Below are 24596 nucleotides of genomic sequence, written 5' to 3'. Positions count from 1 at the left end.
TCCTGACTGTCGGCGTTGTTTAATCCCACGGCGCCTCAGTAGATGGCCGGAAAGATTCGGCGTGTTTCCGTGGATTTTATTTGGCTTCTACATTTTCTACAAACAGCGACCGACTTATTTAGAACACCTCCGTGTTTGCAAAAGCCAAAATGTTTCCACACGCTGGATCGATAAGTTGGTTTGTAAATGTCTCGCTCGCAGTCGTCTCCTCCACGCTGTGTTTTGTTGTTGTTCAGAGTTTCGCGCGGCTGCCGCTGCGCACTGATGACGTCACAGACAGGCAGACTGAATCCAGTAACGTTTAACGTGTCTAAAGTGCTAAAAAACAAACAAACACACATCCACACAGTTTTTGAGCTTAAATCCAATGTGCAGTTTCCAAGTATCGATACAAATCGATGATGTACCATTTCAATCGATATACAGTATGTCATCCGGAATGCCGATTTGCGGAGCACAGATCGATTCAGTTGGATCGCAGGAATATAAATCGATTCAGTGGATGAATCGTTACACCCCTAATATATATCAATTAACGTACCTCACTAATGTAAGTAGGATATGCCACAGTAGTAGTAGTGATGTAATAATGACATCACAAATCAACAAAATGGTTAAATGAAAATATAATATCAAAGTTGTTAAAAAAAACAATGTGACTCATATAAAGCCTCATTTTCAATGAGGGTAAGTGATGTAGGAGGCTACTCTGCGTAGGTAAAGACCCCCGAAGCGTGGAGAGGAAATATGAGCCAGAACGCGTTCAATTTGGATTCATAATGGCAGGAAATGATTACGGACAGAGGCTTAACATGTGTATTCTTGTTTCTCATTTACGTGAGAAAGTACTTCTCGGATTTTTCTTTCATAACAATCAGTAAGAGGCTTTTAGTAACAACTGGTTAAGAAACCAGGTGCTTTTCCTCCACACAGGTTCCTGTGTGTGACATGTGGTTACATCTGTAAAGCCCTTGTAGTTGTAGGAGATAAAAAGTAAAATTAATTGGGATTTCTATGAATTTCATACCAAATGATTTACTTTAAATTGAATCTAGCGTTTTGTTTCTTATTAGGCCCAGACTAAATGACATCTATGTGCAACTTAGAACTCTTCCCCTTGGCTCAACTTGCATCGGACGCCTCCACGCCTGTGAGCGTCCTCTCCAGGGCCGAGACAGGACACAACTACATGCAATTAAAAGGGACCAGCTGCTCCCTGTTGCTCACTGGACTCACCTGGTCCTTTGGCGCCATCAGCTGGTCTTGTGCGGCGCGATCTATGTGGAAGTAAGAGGGGAAAGAGGGGACGGTCATTACTCGTTCGATGGAGTAAACTGGTCCGCATAGTTTACAGAGCACAGCCGATCACAATCTAATGCGCTGGAAGACAACAATAGATGTTCACATGCAGCTCGTTCTTTCAATAAAATTAGAGTGCAACATTATTAATAATCATCATCAATATCCTATCCCCATTAAATGCATTCATGCATCTGGGGAGGATCAGATTGTGGATCCCTATTTAACTCAAGCAGCATTCAATGTGGAAAGTAAAAAGAAAATGAAAGATTTTGCCGACCTGGAAGTTTATTCAAAAATAGAAGTGGTTATCAGAACTGATCTCAAACATTAACACTTGGTTGCCCTCCAAAGACGTGACATACTTATGTGTGCGTTACGAACTAAGAATCCATGAGTACAGGAAAGCTTCTGCGGATAAATGTGGAGGACAAAAAGGCTTTTTAATGTCAAACATTCAAGACAAACCGTTGAGTTTTCAGAATGCTTAATGTAGATTACCAGGCCTGAACACTTTTAGCCCAAAGTATTTTAAGAAAGCTGCCTTAAAACCAGCAGGTTTGTTATTTGACCCTTATTGAAACCACAGCGTCTCTACAGTGACAGTTAGCCGCAGGAACAACCAAACTAAACAAAAGGAGAAGGAAATGTACGGTACACCTGGGGAGCCAACGCAGGGGGGGCCATGCAAGCCATCCAATTTCCCCCCATACAGTGATTGCTGTTCCATGATGAGAAGTCATCAGGTGCAGCGCTGGTTCCAGAAGCTAAATCCAAACAGCAGATGATTGCAACGTTTCTCTACTCATAATAAGGCCGGGTCGGAAGGCTGCGTTTATTTTCTGGTTTCCCTCCCCAGCTTCCCCAATGCTACAAAAGAAGTCGGTGTCCCTACGGACACAATTGGCCGGGCGCCGTGGCAACGGTGACAGGGCAGAGATAATGGCATGAAACGCTGGCAGCTTGTGTGCGCATGTGTTTAGGTGGAGGAGCTAACTAGCAGTGACGGGCTCACCTGCTGGCGCTGCGCCATCGGCCTAATGACACACACACACACACACACAGAGAGCTTATTTTAGAATTCGACTCCTGTGTTGCAAAACAATAAATAAGAAGAAAATGGAGAAATAGATTCCTCTCTCTCTCTCTCTCTCTTACTGTCTCTGCCTACTCATCCTCTTCGCACCAAAATATCCTAAAATACGTGGCCCCTCCTATTGTGGAAAGAAGCAGGAAGGGCTGCCTGGCAACCGGGGAGCTGGCTGCCGTGGCAACGCTCCACCTGAACACCTCTTCCCTAAACAAACAGCAGTGCGAGCGAGTCGTGGAGTCGACCTCTCAGCGGCGTTTGTTTATAGACTATTTCTCCCTCACGCCATTTTTTTTTTTTTTATGTGGGCACTTGGACGCAGCAGAAAACGGTTTAAACATTTTGGGGAGGAATATTGAAGATCAAAATGAATAATCCTTCATTACTTCCACGGCGGGGACATTTGCAGGACGACAGCAGTGGACACAGACTGCAAACAGACATATGTAGCCAAATAATTACAAGCCAAATACGGTACATTATAAAGTGAAACAATATTTTATATATATATATATATATATATATATATGAAGGAAGGAAACTGCAACCGTAACACAACCAATGTTTCAGCGGCGGGTGGGCGGGATGTGTGGAGCGATGCTATTCCTGCTGCGTACAACTTTTAAATGTCTCAATGCAACACTAGTGTCTCTTTATGACCTACATAAGTAACCCCCCCATCGGAGAGAAGATTGGCCTTTTCTACCTAGTTATTCTTAATGCTCACCAACAGGGCGAATTCCAGCACAAATCAAGATTGTTCTCAAAGCTGAACGCGAATTCTCTGGCGAGAGTTTTAGACAAGGCGGCTCCTCGTTAACCACAAACACGCAGCAAAAGCTGGCAAGTAACCCAGAATAGAATCCAACCGAATAGGTTTGGTATGAAAGTGAAAGTTTAGTGGCATGGCCCTTAAGCTCTTATGTCACTAATGGAGTGACCCTCGACATGTGAGCTTTGACCTTTGGGCTTTAGTAAAAAAACTGCACGGCAGAGTGGCAAATCCCCCTACACCGTCATTCTGACCAGAATAGATCATTCTGCAGGAATAAGTACTAATACCAACACAAGTTCCCTTGTCTCTTAGTCGATGGCTTCCATTTAACGGGTTTCAGTTACATGCATGAAACATAGTTTGCTAACACGAGCTTAAGGGCTTTTAAATGTGGTTCTGGAACAGAAGTTCCTTCAGAAGATGACCTAATCTTTGTGATGTTCTTTGTAATACAAGTCATGCAACCATGTTGTAGTTCGTATCCATCCTTTGGTTTGTTTGCAAAGTTTAGCTTTTTAGTTGAGTATTGGATTTTTTTTTGCGCAAGAAGCATAAAAGAGGTGTAGATCTCAGAGAAAGATGTGTATTTATCAGAACATTTGTTTGCCACGAAGAGTACTGCACCCAGTGGTGAGGAGGGTCCAAGGATCGATCAAGAACACCAGAGGGTCCATGGATGTTTTAAGAGGACTGGATACATCATTTGAAGAGTGAATACCCTCCTAAGACACTTGCTGCGCTTCAGTCTTCCACATTTTTTGGGCTGTCCTTGTCTGGTTGAATCTACTGAGTGCCAAAACAAAATTAGGCATCAATGCAGCTATGTTTAGTATTGTGATGCAACGGTCAATTTAAAAAAGAAAAAAGTAAAGTGAATTAGAGCAGTGGCAGAATGCTGGGGGGGGGGGGACGCTGCACCAGCTATCAGAACAACAAGGGATTATATTCATCCTTCCATCTACTGATGTGTTAGAGTCGACCTTGACTCATCAACCCGCTCTTGTAAAACAAAAGTCCTGGTTCTAAGTCGCTGTGGTAGATTGCTTCTGTTGGAGAGGAAATGAAGACATGGAGTGTGAAAACGTGCGGCCCCCTGACCGGGACAAGTTCTTTATTTCTTCTTTCATTATATAAAACGGTTGCACTTTATGTATCTGTTTTATATAAAATAATAACTGGGCCAATAGTTCGACAGCACCAACAGCTCCGACTACCTTCCTTCTGGGGACATTTGGGTCACGCTGATTAATTGCTAGACAACGACTTCCATCTCCAATACTCGAGTCAGCTGTCGCTCTCCAAGTGGGGGGGCCCCAACCTGCAGGGCCACACTGGGCTCCCGGTAGGTCGCAGGTGTGCCGAAAAGCATTTTGAAGCCATATCCCATGTTTCACTGTGAGCAATACACATTCGCATCACTGCAGGTGCTGAACAGGGGGCGAGCGCGTTCTGCCTATTTTGGGGCCTTCATTCGTGAGTGTATTTGCGGGTCGGACATATTTACAGAGTTGTGATCCTGCCGGTAAGCGGCTGTGCTGCTGGTTAGCTCGCTCGGTAGTAGCACGCTAGCCGCTAGCCGTCACCTGGCTGCACTCACTTACTATCCGCTGTTCGCCATTCGCTTGTTAGCCGCTAGTGGTGACGTTAGCTGCTAGCTGGGAAGTGACGTTACACTCCCGGTCGGTGGCCGAGCCGCGGCGTGCCGTGACGGTTTACCGGGTCGCGGCTTAACGTTAGCTCGCTGCTTAGCCGTCAGCGGGTCGGTCTTTTAACGAGCCGCGGGACAAGCGTCGGTACGTGACGTTAGCGGCTGCGTTCACTGTAGCGCAGGCAACGGCTCAGGAAAGAAAATGTCACCTTTCTCCCCGCGGGACCGCTTCTTCTTCTTCTTCTTCTTCTTCTTCCTGGGAAGCCCGTTCAAACTGCCAGCCGGCGTTAGTCCTTCGTGAGCGGCCACGCTCGCTCTCTCGGTGCCGCTGGGTCCCTCCGGCAGGAAGGCGTATCGGCGCAGAGGTCGCCTCTCCACGGCTTTGGATCCTCGGTGTGTCCCCCTCGCTCTCCCTCGCTCTCCCTCGCTCTCCTCCGTACAGCTCGTCTGTGCTTTTTTTTATTTCCTTACATTAAAAGGTGTGATTTAACGAGGAGGACGGGTTTCTATCGTTTTTCAATGCCTCCATATTTACAGTATCTCTCTCTCTCTCTCTCTTTTCTCCCACTCTTTCTCCCACACCAGCAACAACAACATTATTGACGTCTTCCTCCTGCCACGTGATCAGTCTGCTGGGGCTAAAAATAGACCCAATAGAAACCAATGGAGGCAGGCAGACAGACAGACAGGGAAACAGACAGACAAGGTTTAGTTTCTGTCACACTTACTTTCCCTTGTTTCCTTCTCTGATTGGGCCTTTGTTTACACTGCAGAGTGAGACCTGAACGTAACACGAGCAAAGACTGACAAACACCAAAAGACTAATCTCTTGGAGCAGTATTGAGCAAAACACGATTTTTTTTAATCAGCCGGTCGCTCATAAAAAAATAGTGGGGAACGATAAAAAATAAAGAAATTCTTAAGCAAAGTGGCCCAAATCACACTTTAAAGCTTTGAGAGCCTTTGCTCAATACTTTGTTGAAGCACCGTTGGCACAGTGTTAATTTTGGCAGCTATTTTTGATTTAGTCTTAGTCTTTAGACGAAAAATGCATTAGTTTTAGTCACATTTAGTCATTTTAATCCTTCTTAGTTTTAGTCGACGAAAACTAGACTAAAATTAGTTTTAGTCACATATAATAGCCATATTAAACTCATTTTCTTCCCTTCTCAGGCCCAGGGACCCCCTGTATTGTGTCTACAACTGCATACTAGTCCAGCTTGCAGTACTTGGTTGTCCATCAGATGTCCCTCATAGGACAGGTCTATAGATGTCCCTCCTAGGACAGGTCTATAGCAGGTCGGCAAACTTTCTGACTCGCGGGCCACAATGGGTTGTAAAATGTGACGGAGGAGCCAAGAACAAATGGTTGAAGTGTTTGTGTGAGCGAATATAAATGACATGTGAAAAATCATTATATGAAAGGATTTGGATTTTATCAAATAGCAAAGCATTTATTTGCAAGGCAATTTAACAAATTGCCAAAGGTGTAACAACTTCATGAGGACCAGGGACCTAAACGCAACACTTTGTTGTCTTTGTTTACTTGCAATGCTTTTGACACTTCATGGTCCTTTATTGTTTCCACTGTCCTAACAAAAGAGACCTTAACGCCCTACAATCGTTGCAATACATTATTTTCTTGGCTTCAGAACCTCCAATGAGTTTATTGCGTTAGACGTGTTTGGAGAAGCGTGTAACGGAGCGTCTCATCCAGCCGAGGAAACGCTGCCTGCCGTCGCCAGAGAACAGAGCAGGAAGGTCCGACGGTCTTTAAACGGGTCTTCATGTTTCTGTGAAGCAGCGCGGCTTCAGCCCGCTGACAGGCAGCTAAACCGAGACAGCTGAGCTAAACTAAGGAAGCCACGTTCAAACTCGCCTAAGCGTAAAATAGTCGTCGCGGAACCACCGCTGCACCGATGTGATGCGCGCGTTCTGGGTTCGTGGATGACGTCATTATGACGCGTTAATATCCGCCGTACTTTGCCCGTTTGTTGTCTGTCAGCTGCGTGCGAATTCAGGGAGAAAAAAGTATCTTGACTTCGTCAACCACCACCATGTTCGTCTCGTTAACCAAAGTTAAAAAATAAAAACTATGACTAAATATATTCTAAGATCGTTTTCGTCACGTCTTAATCTCGTTTTAGTCATGGAAAAAAGGTTTGTTAACAAAATGTTTTCGTCATAGTTTTCGTCGACGAAATTAGCAGCAATTACAGCCTCAAGTCTTCTTGGGTATGATTCCACAAGCGTGGCACACCTATTTCTGGGCAGTTCCTCCCATTCTTCTTTGCAGAACCTCTCAAGTTCCATCGGGTTGGATGGGGAGCGTCGGTGCACAACCATTTTCAGATCTCTCCAGAGATGGGTTCGGGTCGGGTTCAAGTCAGGGCTCTGGCTGGGCCACTCAAGGACATTCACACACAGACATTCAGAGTTGTCCAGAAGCTACTCCTTTGTTATCTTGGCTGTGTGCTTCGGGTCGTTGTCCTGTTGGAAGATGAACCGTCGCCCAGTCTGAGGTCCAGAGCGTTGGAGCATGTTTTCATCGAGGATGTCTCTGTACATTGCTGCATTCATCTTTCCCTCAATCCCGACGAGTCCCCCAGTTCCTCCCGCTGAAAAACATCCTCACAGCATGATGCTGCCACCACCATGCTTCACTGTAGGGATGGTATTGCCCAGGTGATGAGCAGTGCCTGGTTTCCTCCAGACATGACGCTTGGCATTCAGGCCAAAGAGTTCAATCTTTGTTTCATCAGACCAGAGAATTTTGTTTCTCATGGTCTGAGTCCTTCAGGTGCTTTTTTGCAAACTCCAGGCGGGCTGTCATGTGCTTTTTACTGAGGAGTGGTTTCAGTCTGGCCACTCTACCAAACAGGCCTGATTTGTGGAGTGCTGCAGAGATGGTTGTCCTTCTGGAAGGTTCTCCTCTCTTCATAGAACAACGCTGGAGCTCTGTCAGAGTGACCATCGGATTCCTGGTCACCTCCCTGACTAAGGACCTTCTCCCCCGATCGCTCAGTCTGGCTGGGCGGCCAACTTTAGGAAGAGTCCTGGTGGTTCCAAACTTCTTCCATTTCCACATGATGGAGGCCACTGTGCTCATTGGGTCTTTCAATGCTGCAGAAATCTTTCTGTATTTGCAAAAAACAGTTTTCACTTTGTCATTATGGGTTGTCGTGTGTAGAATGTTAAGGAAAATAATAAATTTAATCCATTTTGGAATAAGGCTGTCACACAACAAAATGTTGAAGCGCTGTGAATACTTTCCGGATGCACTGTATGCCACCTCACCTCACACACTGCTCATGCAAAAGAAGGAAGTGGAGGGTCATATTCAATACAAGATATTCTAAAATGAACTCAAGGTGCAGTATATGAATGTCTGAAAGGTGTCGGCTTTGGTGGTGGACAAGTCGATTGCCATGGCTTTTTGTGCGGATATCCATGTTCCCCGGAGGATGGTCCTCACACTTTTCCTTTTTTTTCTATCAATACCACAGAAAGCGTTTTTTTCACTCAAACATCTCAACAATTTTGGCTTGCCGGTACATTAAGAGCATTGCGTCCAGCTCGCAGACCGGTCCGTCAGTCTGAATCTGAATATCTTGCCAACTTTACCGAACTATGGAGGAGCCTGCGCATATCTTGTATATCACATATCACATTCACTACAACCTCATTTTATTTAATTTTTTTCAAAAAGTCGATCTGTATTGAAAGTTGGCAAGATATTCACAGATTCTGACTTTTTCCGGTATTTTACAAATACGGACCGGTCTGCGAGCTGGACGCATTGCTCTTAATGTGCCGGTAATCAGTGCTGTAGTGGTAAAATTAGAGGTGGGTAAACTCTGAATTTTGTGATCATACAGACCTCGACGCGATGCGAAGCAACGCAACACAAAGCGTCGCGACTCTGTAAGGCTGTCCTGGCTATATTGCATTATGTTATCAGTAAAAGTCATATACAATCAATGATAATGAATAAATGTGTTAGTAGTTTGTAGTTTATTAAATTTAAGAAAACCGTGAAGAAAAGTATGTCAACACAACACAACAACACAATTGTAGATTAAGAACTATCTCCTTTTTCCAGTAGTGCCCAGAGGGCCTCCTTGTCCTCCACGTCAGGTCGTGCCTTGCACAGAGGAGCCATGGCTCCTGTGTGCTTCTCTTCTCTCTATTGGACCTGGTGTTTCTCCTCTCCCTGTGCTCTCTGCATCATTGCCTGCCCTCTCACTGCCTGAAAAAATATGTTGAATTTAAGAGTTAATCTACGCGTCACCAGGCGTTTTTCTTTTACCGTGCACGACCAGCGAACACAGAGCGCGCGACTACTACCCCCCCCCCCCCGTCGGTCGTTCCGCCCGCAACGACTACTACCCCCCCTGTCTGACATGAAACCGGTCCGTGAGGTAAAAAGGTTGGGGACCACTGGGCTGATCCACAAGTGTTTACACACCTCCTGGATCCTGATTGGTCGCTGCTGCAGCCGCAAGGCACTGATTGGATGCTCACAGACCGTAATACAGCGCAGGTGAAAATGATTCAGACTACAGCGTTTATATGTTCAACAATAGGAAACGTAGTCTTAGCTGTTTTAAAATTACACCAAGTTTATTTCGGATTATTCCAACGGAATTATACAAGGCGCAGGGAACTTGGAGGTGCGTAAACGCCACTTAGAGGTGGGTAAACGCTATTTATATTATATTTCCAAAATCCAAGAGGTGCGTAAACGGCATTTACGTGCGTTTACCCTCCACTACAGCCCTGCCGGTAATGATGGTAAATGATGGTTGTAGCTGGTTGTCATCTACGGTCCACTACGATTACCGAAGGGGGGCGTTTGTTTTTTGACAACGTTTTATCTCATAATTTCGACTTTCTATCCCCTTTATTTAGTGCGGAAATGGGCTTCTATAGTTGTGTGAATGCATCACTCCAGCCAATCCAAAGACGGGGTTTGTAACCAATCAGGTCTAGATACCATGGTGACTGGCTCCGCCCCCTTACTGTCAAAAAGAAAAACAGCGAGCACGTAGAAAACGCCTTCGAGCGCAAGCAGAGATTCTCCTTGCGAGCAACAAAGTTCATGTTTCGCAAGCGAGCAAATATCTTGCGCGAGACGGAGATTTGCTGGCGGATGTTTGATTTACGCGCGCATCAACCTGATTTACGCTCTCGAGTTTTGACAGTGATTTGCCGCCATACTGGATTAGGGATCCTCTGACTTTTCTGCTCGTGCCACCATCTTGAAAGCCATCGTTTGAGTTTGTCGGCTTGCCTGGAAATTTGGCCTCCACATCCATGTTCCCTTGAGGATGAATCGTAATTACCTTTGACTTTACAACTACAGCGGCACTACACGGTCAGAATCTCAGTTTTCTCATGTTGGCTGACTGAGTCTCAGAGCTACGAGTGTTGCCGTAGCTGACATGTTCTACTGCACAATTTTAGCAATTTGGACACACGGATGCCCCTGAATCTAAGCATCCTGAATTATCTACAGCAAAACAATTCACAGAGCGAGTCGAAAAGGTGCAAACTAAGCGACAAGCAGTCTTTGCTACATAAGAAAAATGCATGTTACGTTCCCAAACAGCGAACCGATATGTCAAACCAATCAACTATCAGAATTATCAGTGGAAAGGTTTGACAAAAGGCAAAAATCTAACTTTCATTCATCTTCATTTACAGTACAGGGAGAGGAGAGGAGCTATAAATATCTCCAGTCTCAGCCTAATGTGACTGCAGAGGAGGTGGAGGGAATAGAAAAGATGGAGATTGGCAAAATGAGGGGGTAGAGAAGGTAATGTGACAGAGCAGGGGGGTTTGGAGGAAAGATCGAGAGACGCACATAGAGCTGGAGGGAGGGAGGGAGGGAGGAGGAATCGGGAAAGAGGGGCAAGCAGACGGGAGGGGTGAGAGAAGGAGGAAGAGAGGGGAAATATTCTGCATGAACTGATTAAGGGAACAAGGTAGATGGAGGGCTGGGGTGGAATGAAGGAGAGAGTGGGAGACAGAAATAGAGAGAAAGAAAGAGCTATTCTGGTAATGACGTTGCCATGGAGACGCTCTGGTCTGTCAAACCACTCCACAGGTGCCCCGTGGGTATTTTAAAAGCGCATCACTGATTGGTGGAGGCCTTTTCAAAACGGCACCATTGATTGGTTACGTAGGTGAAGGTCAAAGGTCATCCCGTTCATCTCCTCCCTACTTTCTACGCACTGTTTCCGTTTAAAGTAAACCCCTGTACAAACTTCAAGAGAAAGAGACTTTTGGTTTTGTTTTAAATAAATATCTTATGTGATATCCAGCAGCCAAAACACAACATGAATTGAGTCTGAGGCCAACGATGCATTCGCAGTAAAACAAACACCGTTCAGAATCTCTGGTGAGTTAGGTCCAAAACACATACCTGCAGCTACCTTTCCTCACCGCAGGTGCCACCGAAGAGGGCGAAACCGAGATCTTCTTGATGTTAACTTTAACTCAGTATTTTGGTCACACTTTAAGCGATAAGTTCATCATTAGTGTTTTAATAATTACTGGTATAGGAGCCACTCATTTGCATTTGTGTTGAATAGGGTTATTTCTAACATCTCAGTAAATGTTTGGCTGTAAGGGGTAAATAAACCTCCTTGATTCTTTAGCTGCTTATGGCTGCTAACTATCAGTCTTTAGCTGGTTCATGTGCCCTTATCTTTTTCATTTCTCATTGGTGATCACGTACCGTGCTGTGAAGGAATCGGGTCCAGCTTACATCCAGGACATGGTCAAACCCGACATCCCGACCCGCACTCTCCGCTCTGCATCTGATAAACTGCTCGTTCCTCCCTCACTGAGAGCAAAACACTCGACTAGATCACGACTCTTTGCTGTCTTTGCGCCGAAATGGTGGAACGAGCTCTCTGAAGACATCAGGACCACAGAGAACCTTCACATCTTCAGTCTAAAGACACACCTCCTCAGTCTCTACCTCCACTAAACACTAACTAATTGTAGCACTTAAATTGTACTTGTAACGCCACTTATCTATATCAAGTTGTAAATTGGCTTATTTGATGAAATTGCACTTTATTGTTTCTTGTTCTTCTGAGTTTGTACCCAATGGTTGAATGCACTTACTGTAAGTCGCTTTGGATAAAAGCGTCAGCTAAATGACATGTAAATAATGTAAAGTACTGGATTTAAAGTGCCGCAGCAGAGTACGGGGTACTTTATGGATACTTTTTAGTGTATTTGTAAACACTGGGTACATACAGGACTACATTACTGGTCATTGTATCTTTACAGTTGACATCCTGCAGTACCTCTTAATAAGTAATTATACGTTCATGTATTTCATATCACTACTGACAAGCAGGGGGCAACTACTAAAAGTCTATGTGAAAATTACTACTCTCTTTATGGTCCCAATCTCCAGTTGCAAGTTGTCAATAAAACGTGATGCTCATTTGGTAAATTGAAGGTTCATTTACAGTCAAATAGAACATGAAGAAGGGCATGTTTTTTGGTGGGGATAATCTCATACATTGTGATTGACAGTATGCGCCTATGCACTAAAAATATGGTAACCTCCATTTATTAGTTGCAAAACCAAATGACTGGCTGTAATTCAAGATGGTTGACGACATTTTGTCTAACTACAGGCTTCAAAAACAGCAGCCAACAACACTTCTTATGAACAGTTCCATCCTGGAGGGAGAGTTTTTTTCATTGTGACTTCATCCTGCACCAGTGGGCGGGAAATGAAATCTCAGACCAGCGGAGGCGCCACGGGTCCAAAAGCCACACAGGTAGAAATGTGTCCACTCATAGCCAGAGACGTGACAAATATACGGTGGAGAAAAGTGACTCATCGGTGTCACTTAGGAGTGAAATGAAGAGTTAGGGAGAGCGAGAGAGTGGGCGAACAAATGACATGTTATGGGACTCACACACAAACATGCATGCGCACACACACACACACACACACACACACACACACATGCAGCAAAAGGAGCAGCGGTGAGTCAGCCTCCTGCTGTGAGTCACAGGACAAATCACAGATGTCAGACAGAGAAAGAGCGCACACACACACACACACACACATATGGCCACAAGTTTCTGACATTAATGAAGATAACCGTGACAACAGTTCTCCTTCCATTGATAGTTACAGTGTGAGTGGAAGACCTGAAACACAAACATACACACGCAGCTCTCCGTACCTCCACATTCTCAAGTCTGTAACACACAAATCCCCTTTTCACACATTGTCCTAAATCCAAAGCGTCGGCACGTTTTACCTGTGCGGGCTTCAGACGGGCATCTGATTTGTTCTCCATCTTCCCGCGTCGACCCTCGTCCCCCGATGGGTCCCTGGACCTCAGGGTGAACACCGCTCGTCCCACGCTGCTGCCGCGGCTGCACTGAGTGGCTGCTCTTCACGGCGGGTCTCAGGGACACTTGTCAAAGACCACAGCGCCCCCAGAAGGAGAGGAAGGATGGATGCTGGGGTGCAGTCCTCGCTGGATCACTTGGTTACCTCATCTATGCTGTCCTCTCTGTCCTTGATGACAGAAACTTGTTTCATATCTAAACTGCCCTCATCTTCTTACTATTACTGCCTGGTGAGGGAGACTCTGTAATGCATGCACACATTTGAATTTAATATTCATTATTTTCACTGCAGCCGTTCTGTGATGTCCATTGTGAGCAGTATTGTATCATGATATATTATTTTTGTTACCTGTATAACACAAGTTTGATTTTATACATTCAGCAGGAGATATTAACCTGTTTACTGCACTGAATATGTTTGATAGCATCAGTAGTAACTGGGCATATACAGATTTAACAGACGTAAGACAGTGCACCACATTAAACATGACTCAGTTTAATTGGCTGATATAAAAACAGAAAACCTTTGCATGCGGTTGGACGCCTCGTCTGTTTGTTGCAGCATACGCTTAACAATTCAACGGCACTGGAGTGGAGATTAATATATATATATATTTAAAAAAAATATATATATATATAAAATAAATATATTTATATATATAAATGGCAGTGGTAATAGTTGTGCTACTCAAACAGTAGCAGACATATAGGATGGACTTTTATGGACGTGCTCGGTTTGTATAAGAGAGATGTCTCAATTTAGGGGTATATATATATATATAAAACCGTTATCTTATATATCAAAAGATGTTTTTTTCCCCCAATCATATCTGTATATTTGTTTTTTAAATACCGGTATTTAGCCGTGGAGGTGTTGTGTAAGCAGCGTGTTGGAACACGTTGCCGCTGATTGTCCTCTAACGGGCAGCCACGAGTCACTGACAGACGCCTCCATCCTCCTGCGCCCCTCCCATCCAGCGTTGTCAAGGCAACAAACCCTTTACAGCGGAGCCATTCGTCATCAATCCACGTAGCCTAACCCCCCCATTCAATGTTATTGTGACGTTTCAGCACAAGTCAGATAAAGGGACGGTTTCATTATTACACACGCACGCATATAAGATAAACACTGATATGTATATATAACTCATATATGAATTACACTTAGATATTATATACTACGAAAAAGTTATAAGTTGTAAAAGCAGAATAAAAGAAGGCTATAATGATAATACAAGGGGGGAAGATAACAGATAACAATCAAATAAGTAAGACTACTAATAATAGTTATTTTCCTACTTAGCTGTCACATGGGTTGGGCTCGTTCAAAAACACACACGCGCGCGCGCGCGCGCCCAGCCGCACGGTCAGCAGGAGGAGGAAGTCGGATCTGCAGACCAAACACTGGGTGCACTTCCTCAGCAGAGCAGAAGCAGTGAGTACCTCCCGCCTCGTTAATTCACCTGCTAGTAGCCCGTCACCCTTTTCTCCTGTTCATGCAACTAAAACCCTCACGAGGTCAACAGCAGCCAAACGGAAGTGACCGCGCCAGGTAACAGGTGACGGGGTCTGGGCTTCATTTCGGCTGGTAACAATGGCTGCGGCGTGACGGGCTTCGTCACCAGACGCCGAACCGCGGGGACCTTTCTCGGTGACTCCCGTCCGCCCCGTGCGACTCTTCCTGCCGCGTTACCTCCGCGTCGCGTCGGTCTCCTCGCGCTGCTGGAAGCGCGATAAAAGCATCCGAAGGGGGGCGTTTTGGCCCCCAGTATTAATACTCCGGGTTGTGTATTTAAATACTTACCCAAAGAGTTCATTTGTGGCCATTGGCCTAATTATGCGCTTTGCAAAGTAGGTGTAATGTAATTGTACCTTTTTAAAGTAGATACTTACTCAAAGTTATTCCAAGTAGGCTTTGGCTACTTGTACTGAACTCCAGTATTTACACATCATACCCATTAACAAGTGATGTCTAAATGTCTGGATTACGTTGCCGCGTGTCTGCCTTGGCGTCGTATCTGAATACACGTTACTCTTCCGCAGATCATGGACGATCCGGCCCCGTGTTCCGCGCGATCCGCCTTCCCGTGGCTGGTGGGGGCGTCGCAGGTGGTGGGTCTGGCGGCGGTGGTGCTGACCGGCGTGTGGATGGGCCACTTCCGCGGCGGTTTCGCCTGGGACGGTTCGGGGCGGGAGTTTAACCTGCACCCTCTGTGCATGGTGCTGGGGCTGGTCTTCCTGCAGGGCGACGGTGAGTCAGCCACCGTTGCTATGCAACAGACACCAAAAAAAAAAAGAAACATTAATACCAATATGTAAACAATATATGAGAGTCAAATTTCATGAACATATAACAACATTGACATGTCTAATTACTACAGGAAAGTTACTTTGATGAGAGTTTTTTGGGGCTCGAGAGGTAAGGAGATAACCTTTACCTCAAGATCATTAAATCACCTGAAAACATTACACGATATATTTTATCAATGCTTTTTTTTCTTGAACATTTGAACATTATCAATTTATGAGCCAGTGTTGTTAACCACTAATCAAAAGTCATTCCCCTGAAATATCAAAGTTTATGCAAAACATGTTTGGTAACTGTCAAGCTTGAAAATCAACCTGTTATTTTGGGTGTGCACTGATATGGAACGCTCAAGTCAATGTAAATAGGTGTACAGTACTTTTTAGCTCAATACAGTACTCTGTATCAGAATGCTTGATTTCATCTACCCGCATTATATATATATATATATTATGATACATTTTCCAAACACCTTTAAGGATATCTTTTGTCATGTAAACTTGCATTCCAACGTATTCCGATGAGCAATTTTAGATTGGAGTTTAAAATCCAAAGATTATAAATTACACTTTTAAATGAATGATCGAGTTGGGCCACTATGGAGACAATGTGCCACGCCCCAATGCCCCGACTAAGTCCATATTTCATACAGTCTATGGCGGCCCCACAAGGCGCGTCTGAAAGGGATTCTGTTGTTACACTTTGGTCTTTCCGCATTCAGTTAGCATGGGGACACAATTGAATTAACTTACTACCAATTGCGGGACAGCAGGTGAAGTGAAGGGAAGTCTTGAGATTAGCCCGGCTGGTCTTACATCAGTTTTGTAGTCAGGTTCAGCGTTATGCTGCAGTGAGTCTCAGCCTCTTGTGCCTTTTGCTGACTGGATGTATTAAGCACACGCTACCCAGACGTCCAGCGGTTTGATTGAAACAGAGATAAGCGGAAATGGTTTGAATCATTGAACGTACTGTTTTTTGTGAGTGTGTTTGGGACATATCCAGTGCTGCTTTGACAGAGTGCAATGTCTGCTAAAGTATGCTAACGTTAAGAAGATAACCACACCACAAACTACGGTCCTAGTTGTGATGATTTGTCTTATTTTTATTTTTTATTTAGCATATAATTATGTTCCTCTGGGATTTGAGAAAAGGGTTAAGGAGCATTTTAGGTTTGTAGTCAATCTGACAGGAAAGGTTAATAATATGTTATAAAGAACGGGAACTCTGAAGAGCAGAGGACCGAGCCCGAGAGTCCACTATGAAGGATGCTCATTAGTGGTGTCGCAAACTTTGTTGAACCTCCTCTTGTCACGGTATAAAATGCTAAAGTTCAGAGACAATGGTTGACAATGAAATAAAAAAAAACATTCTTCAAAACAAACTTAATGGCCAAGCTAATGAGCTAGCTAACTGACGATTAGCCACAGTTAGCGGCATTTATGGAGCTTTAAGATCGCAGGGAAACAAAAGTACATTTTTTCAACTGCAACGAAAGTAAGTAATCGTCAGCCATGTGATACACGCCGCAGCAAATGCTCCTGGGATGTCTGCGGTCACGTAAATAAAGATAAAGCGAGATGTCGCCGTTTTTCCTGTTCTCCTGTTTGCCCCTGTGGCCCTCGGGTGCTTCTGCTAATGACAGTAACCGGGTTAGTTCAACTGGTTCACAGCTGTCTGTTGCAGGCCTGAATTGCATTAGTGCGGAAAAAGCGAAAAGGTCAGCTGGACATTAGACGGGGACAGGACAGGTTATGGAAATGCCCTGGGGGGACCTCACACACACACACACACACAGCTATACACATCAGAAAATATTCTGTTTGAGTCTGTGTTTGTTGCCTCCGGCCATTTCCATGCTAAAGCGATATACACTCACCTGAAGGATTATTAGGAACACCTGTTCAATTTCTCATTAATGCAATTATCTAATCAACCAATCACATGGCAGTTGCTTCAATGCATTTAGGGGTGTGGTCCTGGTCAAGACAATCTCCTGAACTCCAAACTGAATGTCAGAATGGGAAAGAAAGGTGATTTAAGCCATTTTGAGCCTGGCATGGTTGTTGGTGCCAGACGGGCCGGTCTGAGTATTTCACAATCTGCTCAGTTACTGGGATTTTCACGCACAACCATTTCTAGGGTTTACAAAGAATGGTGTGAAAAGTGAAAAACATTCGGCAGTATGTGGCAGTCCTGTGGGCGAAAATGCCTTGTTGATGCTAGAGGTCAGAGGAGAACGGGCCGACTGATTCAAGCTAATAGAAGAGCAACTTTGACTGAAATAACCACTCGTTACAACCGAGGTATGCAGCACAGCATGTGTGAAGACACAACACGCACAACCTTGAGGCGGATGGGCTACAACAGCAGAAGACCCCACCGGGGACCACTCATCTCCACTACAAATAGGAAAAAGAGGCTACAATTTCAAAGAGCTCACCAAAATTGGACAGTTGAAGACTGGAAAAATGTTGCCTGGTCTGATGAGTCTCGATTTCTGTTGAGACATTCAGATGGTAGCGTCAGAATTTGGCGTAAACAGAATGAGAACATGGATCCATCGTGCCTTGTTATCACGGTGCAGGCTGCTGGTGGTGGTGGCGTAATGGTGTGGGGATGTTTTCTTGGAACACTTTAGGCCCCTTAGTGCCAATTGGGCATTGTTTAAATGCCACGGCCTACCTGAGCATTGTTTCTGACCATGTCCATCCCTTTATGGCACCATGTACCCATCCGCTGATACTTCCAGCAGGATCATGCACCATGTCACAAAGCTCCAATCATTTCAAATTGGTTTCTTGAACATGACAATGAGTTCACTGTACTAACATGGTCCCCCCAGTCACCAGATCTCAACCCAATAGAGCATCTTTGGGATGTGGTGGAACGGGAGCTTCGTGGCCTGGATGTGAATCCCGCAAATCTCCATCAACTGCAAGATGCTGTCCTATCAATATGGGCCAACATTTCTAAAGAATGCTTTCAGCACCTTGTTGAATCAATGCCACGAAGAATTAAGGCAGTTCTGAAGGCGAAAGGGGGTCAAACACAGTATTAGTATGGTGTTCCTAATAATCCTTTAGGTGAGTGTATATACACTGTCAAATATGAGTACATACTGTCAAATGGATGCAATTTGGCAACAGTTAGCAAGTTTAATAGCTTTGAGAAGTAGTTTTTTCTCTTCGGTAGTTCACAATTAAATGAAGCTATATATAGGTCTGAAAATGAAGCGGACAGAGAAAATAAAAAGAGGCTCGACGAGCTAAATAAAGCAAGCGAGCAAGTTTAAGAGATTTTAATGTCTTGTCCTTAAAGTACAACAGTAGATAGCGCTCATGGGGATTTTGAAGCTTTTAGAAGGTTATTTCTGCAATAATCTGATGGAAAAATCTTAATGACCTTTTTTCTAAGGCTTTCATTAGAAGCGCCTGGAGATCTGGTTCAACACCTGAATCACGAGGAATGGACATGGCTAAGATATTATTTTTACAATGAAACTGTTATGTGAACCTTTCTTTTGGAATCAGATACACTGCAGTCTTCAGTGCTCGCCCTGAGAGCAATGGATCCCATTGGAAACCGCTTGAAGCTGCTTAGTAGCCTTAAAAGAATTTTAAAAAGAACACAATTAGCAATTGTGTTAAGTTTAGCCTTTTAAAAAAAAATGCTCAAAGCTTTTGTGTGTCCTGTCCTCATGTAATATGCAATGTTCATGCACATATCGTGCATATTTACTAGAAGTATCTAAATGTGTAGACAGTGCCTCTGCAAACTTTCATGTTCCCCATTTAAATTACGTTATCACTACTACTTACTAATAGTGTTTCTTTGTTTGGGATTTCGATAATTTCTTGGCCTCATAGATACATTTTTTGGTTATATGGTCAATTTTTTCTAATGCAATCGTTTTTGCTATTGCTGCAATGGTCATAAGGGCATTAAGAGCATTGCCATATGTTGAGGACATTGAGGATGTTTTACTGTTAAGTTGATAGTTTCCACTTGAAACATTAGCTTTATGTGTTGGGTGATTGAACTCTTTTGCGTTCCCTTATAATCTTCTATGACGGAACACGACTGAAACGCCGTGTCAACGATAAAAGCGATGGTCGTGGTGTTTTTTGAAAGGAAAGTACATAGAATTGTTGGTGAATCCCTCCCCTCCCCCCTCTCTCCAGCCATCCTGGTCTACAGAGTATTTCGAAATGAAAGCAAGAGGAATGTTAAGCTGCTTCATGGCATCATTCACCTTCTGGCCCTCATCATCAGCATCATAGGTGAGAGATGGATGTATGACGGTGTATGAGGTCCATTGTTGATGGACAAAAAAATTCTAATATTCTCTGAAACGATAAAGGCATACTTTTGCTTGAGTCAAACTCGAGAAATTAAATTCACAAATGCATGAGAAAAGTAGTGTTTATGCTGTGTTAAAAGTCAAATGTTCCCAATGGGGCATTATTGTGAATGTTGAGAAGTTAACACTAATGTGTGTGTCCGTGATCTTGAGATGAAAATATCTCAGTGTGTCTCTCTGCCTGTGTGTGTAGGTTTTGTAGCTGTGTTTGACAACCACAAAGCCGCAAAGATCCCAGACATGTACTCTTTACACGGCTGGTGTGGCATGGCGACCTTAGTCTTATTCTGCGTACAGGTACTCAAACACACACACACACACACACACACCCACGCAGTCCATTACTAAATTCACTTGCTTTTAGGTTCCTGGTGATTTTTCCTCAACATAACAGCCTCATTGCAACCCTCACCCCAACCCTCAAATACAACAAAACCAAGTGCAATATGAGTTAAAACAGCAACACTCACTTTTCATCCATCAACCCCCCCAGTGGGTGATGGGTTTGCTTTTTTTCCTGTTTCCTATTGCATCGTCATGGTTACGAGCCTCTTACCTCCCCGTCCACGGGTTCTGCGGTCTGGGGCTGCTGGTTTTGGCCATCGGGAGCAGCCTGCTCGGCATCACGGAGAAGCTCCTCTTCAACATCATGTATGTGCATATGTGTGTATGTCCTGTATCTCGCTACAACGACATGGGATTCTCCCTCATTGTGTCCGTCTCTCTCGCTCTGTACGCCCAGGTCCACCTACTCTCTCTTCACCCCAGAGGGGGTGCTGGCCAACGTCTTGGGGGTCCTGCTGCTGTGCTTCGGGGTGCTGCTGGCCTACCTGACCACCAGGGAGGAGTACCGGCGTCCGCCCAACCCCGAGGAGGAGTCTCTGTCCGTTCACTTCAAGACCCTGACCGAGGGGGGTTCGCCAACCACGCCGTGACGCCTCCCCCCTCCCCCCTCATCTGGATACCGTGTGCTACCAACCTAGTAATAGAAAAGAGTTTTCAAAAGTAAAGGTTTGATTCAGTGAAATCCGTTCAATCTGACCCATTTGATCTCAGACTGCTGACAGATAAGTCCTTATTTATTCTTGATTTAATATTTAATTAATTTAATAAAAGCACAGTGCAGTAAAAGGAAAATAGCAAAAAAGTCCCACTAAACCGTTGCAAAATTCAATTTGTACACAAAATAAATTGAATTGAACAAATCAAGTTTAATATAAAATAATTATATAGAAATAACGAGGGGTTTGGTGCCTCCTCACGCAAGAAGGCAAGAAGCTCAAACGTAATCACAGCTCCCTGTTGCCTCCACACTACAGCTGCATTTGCTTCTCCTGTGTCTTTGGTAGCAGCTCTACTGCGTGTTTTTATTATCATTTCATCATGTTTTTATCATATCCCAACAAAATCACTATCTATCTAATCCATGTTAGCAGTTTAACATTAATTCATGTGATCCGCAAATGTCAGTATTTTAACGAAGCCCTGCGAGGCGAATGAGAAAAACAAGTTTTGGCAGGTTGATCCTTCCTTTGTTTTGTTTGTTGCATCTTGTGGAAAAGGTTTGAAAAAAAAAGTAACTTTTTATTTTAATAACTTAACAACAAACAATATCTAAACCTTGTGTTTTAGAGTGCAAAGGGAAATTTTAGTCTTATTTAGAACATTGGTTAGTGGTACACGGCAGTTTCTTGTGGCCAAAATGTGTATTAGCCTCAGCAACAGTCACACAAAAAAAGACGTTTCAGACATAATACAAGGATATTCACACAGACACTACGAGAAAAATGATGTGCTTTTTTAACATTAAAGCATGTGAACGTGTTACGGTGGAAACCCAATACAAGTATGAGTCTTAAATTAAGCAGATGTCTCCTATGGGTAATTAAGTAAAAATAATAACTTGCCTCTCAGGGCTTCAGATCAAGTGGCTTGAGTTTTTCATTTAACTGATGCTTTTATCCAAAGCGACTTACAATAACCACATTCAATCAAGAGGGAACAGAACCAGAACAACACAAATCCAGAAAGTACAAATTCTTCAAGAAAGCCAAACTACAAAAGTGCTACTTGTAAGTGCCAACTAGTCCAGCTATGGTCGGTAGAGATGTGTTCTTGCCTCGCATTCTGTGTTGTCCTTTGATTTTTCCCACGGTATCTGTACTCATCCCAGTCAGTACAGTTTGTCTACAATGCTAAATATATCAAGAACGTATATTCCATTTGTCTATCAGTAAGCTGTTTGAATTTAAATGGACTGTTATGTCAACACTATCTGTACAATGTGGGTTGTCGTGGCGCAGGGGTAGAGAGAGTGCACTGGGGAACCGCAAGGTTGGAAGTTTGACTCCCGGCTGCCCCATGTCGAAGTGTCCCTGAGCAAGACGTCTAACCCCTAATGGCTCCCTGGGAAAAAATGTAAAAAGCCATGGGTTAGAAATGCAACTTAATGTAAGTCGCTTTGGATAAAAGCATCAGCTAAATGACCTAATGTGTATTTAGCTTGGTTGCTGGATGCACTTTGACTGAATGTTACATTCCAAGTGAAATATGTACCTACCGGTTGTCTTTTTGTGGCTTGAGTTCAGGACTCACTAGTGCCTCAATCAAAGCTCCTGCTGACCACTGCTGAATGTTTTCTGTCTCGTGTACTTCTTGATACTGTCATCTCTAAAGTCTTAATATAATTGAGAAAACTGAAGTAAATAATAATAAATAATGTGTGTGTAGCGGCTTGAGGTGTTTCGCTCCAGTTGTGTTTTTCACCTGACTTCCTTTATCAAAAGTGAGCCCAAACTCACCTTGCTGTAACATTACCACCGTTTGACCATGTCGATAAATGTGCTTTCCTGTGGAGATGTAGAAAATATTTATGGCGTTCTTTAACATCTGTCTGTTAGACATGAAGCTACAGCCAGCGGTGGTTTAGCTTAGCATGAAGTTTGGAAACATTACAAACTGGCTGATTGCTGGTCGCTGGTCGGGCAGCGCGTCCGTATGGGGCACGTGGCCACTTCCAAGCTCATTAATCGTGAACAATATCAATCAATAGACAAGTCTATTTCAAATCATTACATAATTCAAACTCCGCCAATGGTCTCAAATAGTATTCACCTCTTAAAGGACTGAAGTTATGACACCCTAACCCTTTTAAATGCCAAATGATATGCGTCTTGTGAAAAATTGGTTGTGAAACATTTACTTGACAATAGAACATTTACTTGAACATGAAGCAAAATAATCATAATTTTACTTCTCCCATTGGACCTAAAAGACTCACGACATGCCAGTGGCCTCCCAAGGGAGCGGGCCAATGGTTACCCACAGACTATATGGAAGAATTGAAGTCATCGTCCCTTACCCAATCGTTTCTGGACTGCCTCTGAACCCTCGAGTTCAGCGTTTGGCTGGCCGTTGTCTTTTTTCCAATATCCAATGTATTTGGAATGCGTAGAATTAGAGGAAAGTCCTATACGTCTCTGGAATGGGCAGAGACCTGTCAATCACCGTAAGTCCGGCCTAAAGCATACCTTGCTTTAAGGTCTATACGACTCTAAATGTACCATGATGTACCATCATTTACTTAATCATCATGCTGTATTGAATAATTGAAAAAGATTGAGATCATAAACTCATGTTAACTGAATCAAGAGAGAAGCAGTCATTCTTTCAGACTTCTATACTATCAGACTTCGGTTTGAAACCAGAGGCGTGTCCCCCTGCTGGTCAGTAGAAATAATGCAGGTTTTCAGACTCTCAGCATCGGCTTCACTCTGTGGCATCTTAGGTTGCCGCCTGGGTGAAACTTGCTTGAAATTAGGGCCTTTTAATTGGATGTCCAAAAAGTAGTAGTCCATTTTAGTCTTAAAATCCCCATTGTGTGATGTATTGACCCAGAAAGTTGAGTTGACAGCAGCAATTAGTTCAGTGGTTGCAAAACCTTTTCTGTCAGGGCCACCTTTCAGGATACAGGAAACTTGTAAGATCCCCTAAATGAATTGCATTATAATATATAAAACTATATCTTTTTTTGTTTTTATTCCTACTGATTTCTTCTGTGTCGCACTGTGTCTTTTTCTCTGGCTCTTTTTGCCAACTGAAGGAACCTTTGTTTGCTGCGTCAAGCTAGCACCAGCCCAGCTAGCACACTTAATTAGCCTACTTGGAAATATGTTTCCAAGACGGGGTTTTATCTCCAGAGATCTTGATTCTAGCTCAAGCTCGAGTTGCACAGTTGAGGGATTTTGTACCCACACATGACCCTGGTTGGCTCTCTGGTTTCTATCAGCAGAGTGAGTATCCGTCACAGTTTGAAGTAAAACCCTTATTTTACTCAATGAAGATTGAAGTCATTGGAAATGTGATGCAGAGTAAAAAAGGCTCAATTAAGCTAACGTTAGCTCCATTACTCAAACTCTGTCAGACTTTTTACAAGCATAATTGTTTAAAAACAAGACTTTTGCAAAAGCGAACACATATGTTGAGTGTAAAACCAGGCATTTGGTTCTATTCTAATTCTAGAAAGTAGTTGGTTAGTTGGGGCATGGCCAGGCTTGATCCTAAATCCATTCTTTGCACTCGCTTATTATGCAAGCATCAGCTCCAGCACCACTACCACCTACTAACGACTGTACTGATTGGACAACCACAGTTTGGGGGGAGAAGTAGAAGTTATACAAAAGGCCTTCATAGAAAAAAACGAAATAACTCTACCTGGCACAAACA

At 43.8% G+C, this 24596-nt stretch overlaps 2 protein-coding genes across 6 annotated transcripts in view; one reads left to right on the top strand and one right to left on the bottom strand.

Annotated features, from left to right (window-relative positions):
- The window catches only part of hdac5 (histone deacetylase 5), a 40687-nt gene extending 27483 nt beyond the window's left edge, over positions 1 to 13204 (bottom strand). For 2 of the 3 annotated variants that reach the window (XR_013451409.1, XR_013451411.1), the window contains exons 1-2: positions 5022 to 5443; positions 1237 to 1277 (exon numbers count right to left, since the gene is read on the bottom strand). The gene's annotated coding sequence lies outside the window, so the exon portion shown is untranslated. Of the gene's footprint in view, positions 1 to 1236; positions 1278 to 5021; positions 5444 to 13112 lie in introns of those variants that run through there. The other variant, XR_013451410.1, reaches the window with a different exon arrangement.
- Positions 13205 to 14546: 1342 nt separating this feature from the next.
- Positions 14547 to 22605, top strand: cyb561 (cytochrome b561). Of its 3 annotated transcripts, none has more exons than XM_040190575.2 (6): positions 14547 to 14641; positions 15250 to 15457; positions 19693 to 19791; positions 20065 to 20168; positions 20365 to 20522; positions 20614 to 22605. In XM_040190575.2, the coding sequence occupies exons 2-6, from the start codon at positions 15253 to 15255 to the stop codon at positions 20804 to 20806; spliced, it is 759 nt and encodes a 252-aa protein (XP_040046509.2). In that variant the 5' UTR covers positions 14547 to 14641; positions 15250 to 15252; the 3' UTR covers positions 20807 to 22605. The 3 variants fall into 3 exon arrangements, with proteins under 3 accessions (XP_040046509.2, XP_040046510.1, XP_077940570.1); XM_040190576.2 differs by having other exon boundaries at positions 14578 to 14758; XM_078084444.1 differs by having other exon boundaries at positions 14635 to 14857.
- The last annotated feature ends 1991 nt before the right edge of the window (positions 22606 to 24596 follow it).

Source organism: Gasterosteus aculeatus, chromosome 11 (genome assembly GCF_964276395.1).
Source record: "Gasterosteus aculeatus chromosome 11, fGasAcu3.hap1.1, whole genome shotgun sequence".
Lineage (NCBI taxonomy): Eukaryota > Metazoa > Chordata > Actinopteri > Perciformes > Gasterosteidae > Gasterosteus > Gasterosteus aculeatus.
Note: the sequence above shows the minus strand (reverse complement) of the source record. Positions and strands in the feature narration are given on the sequence as shown.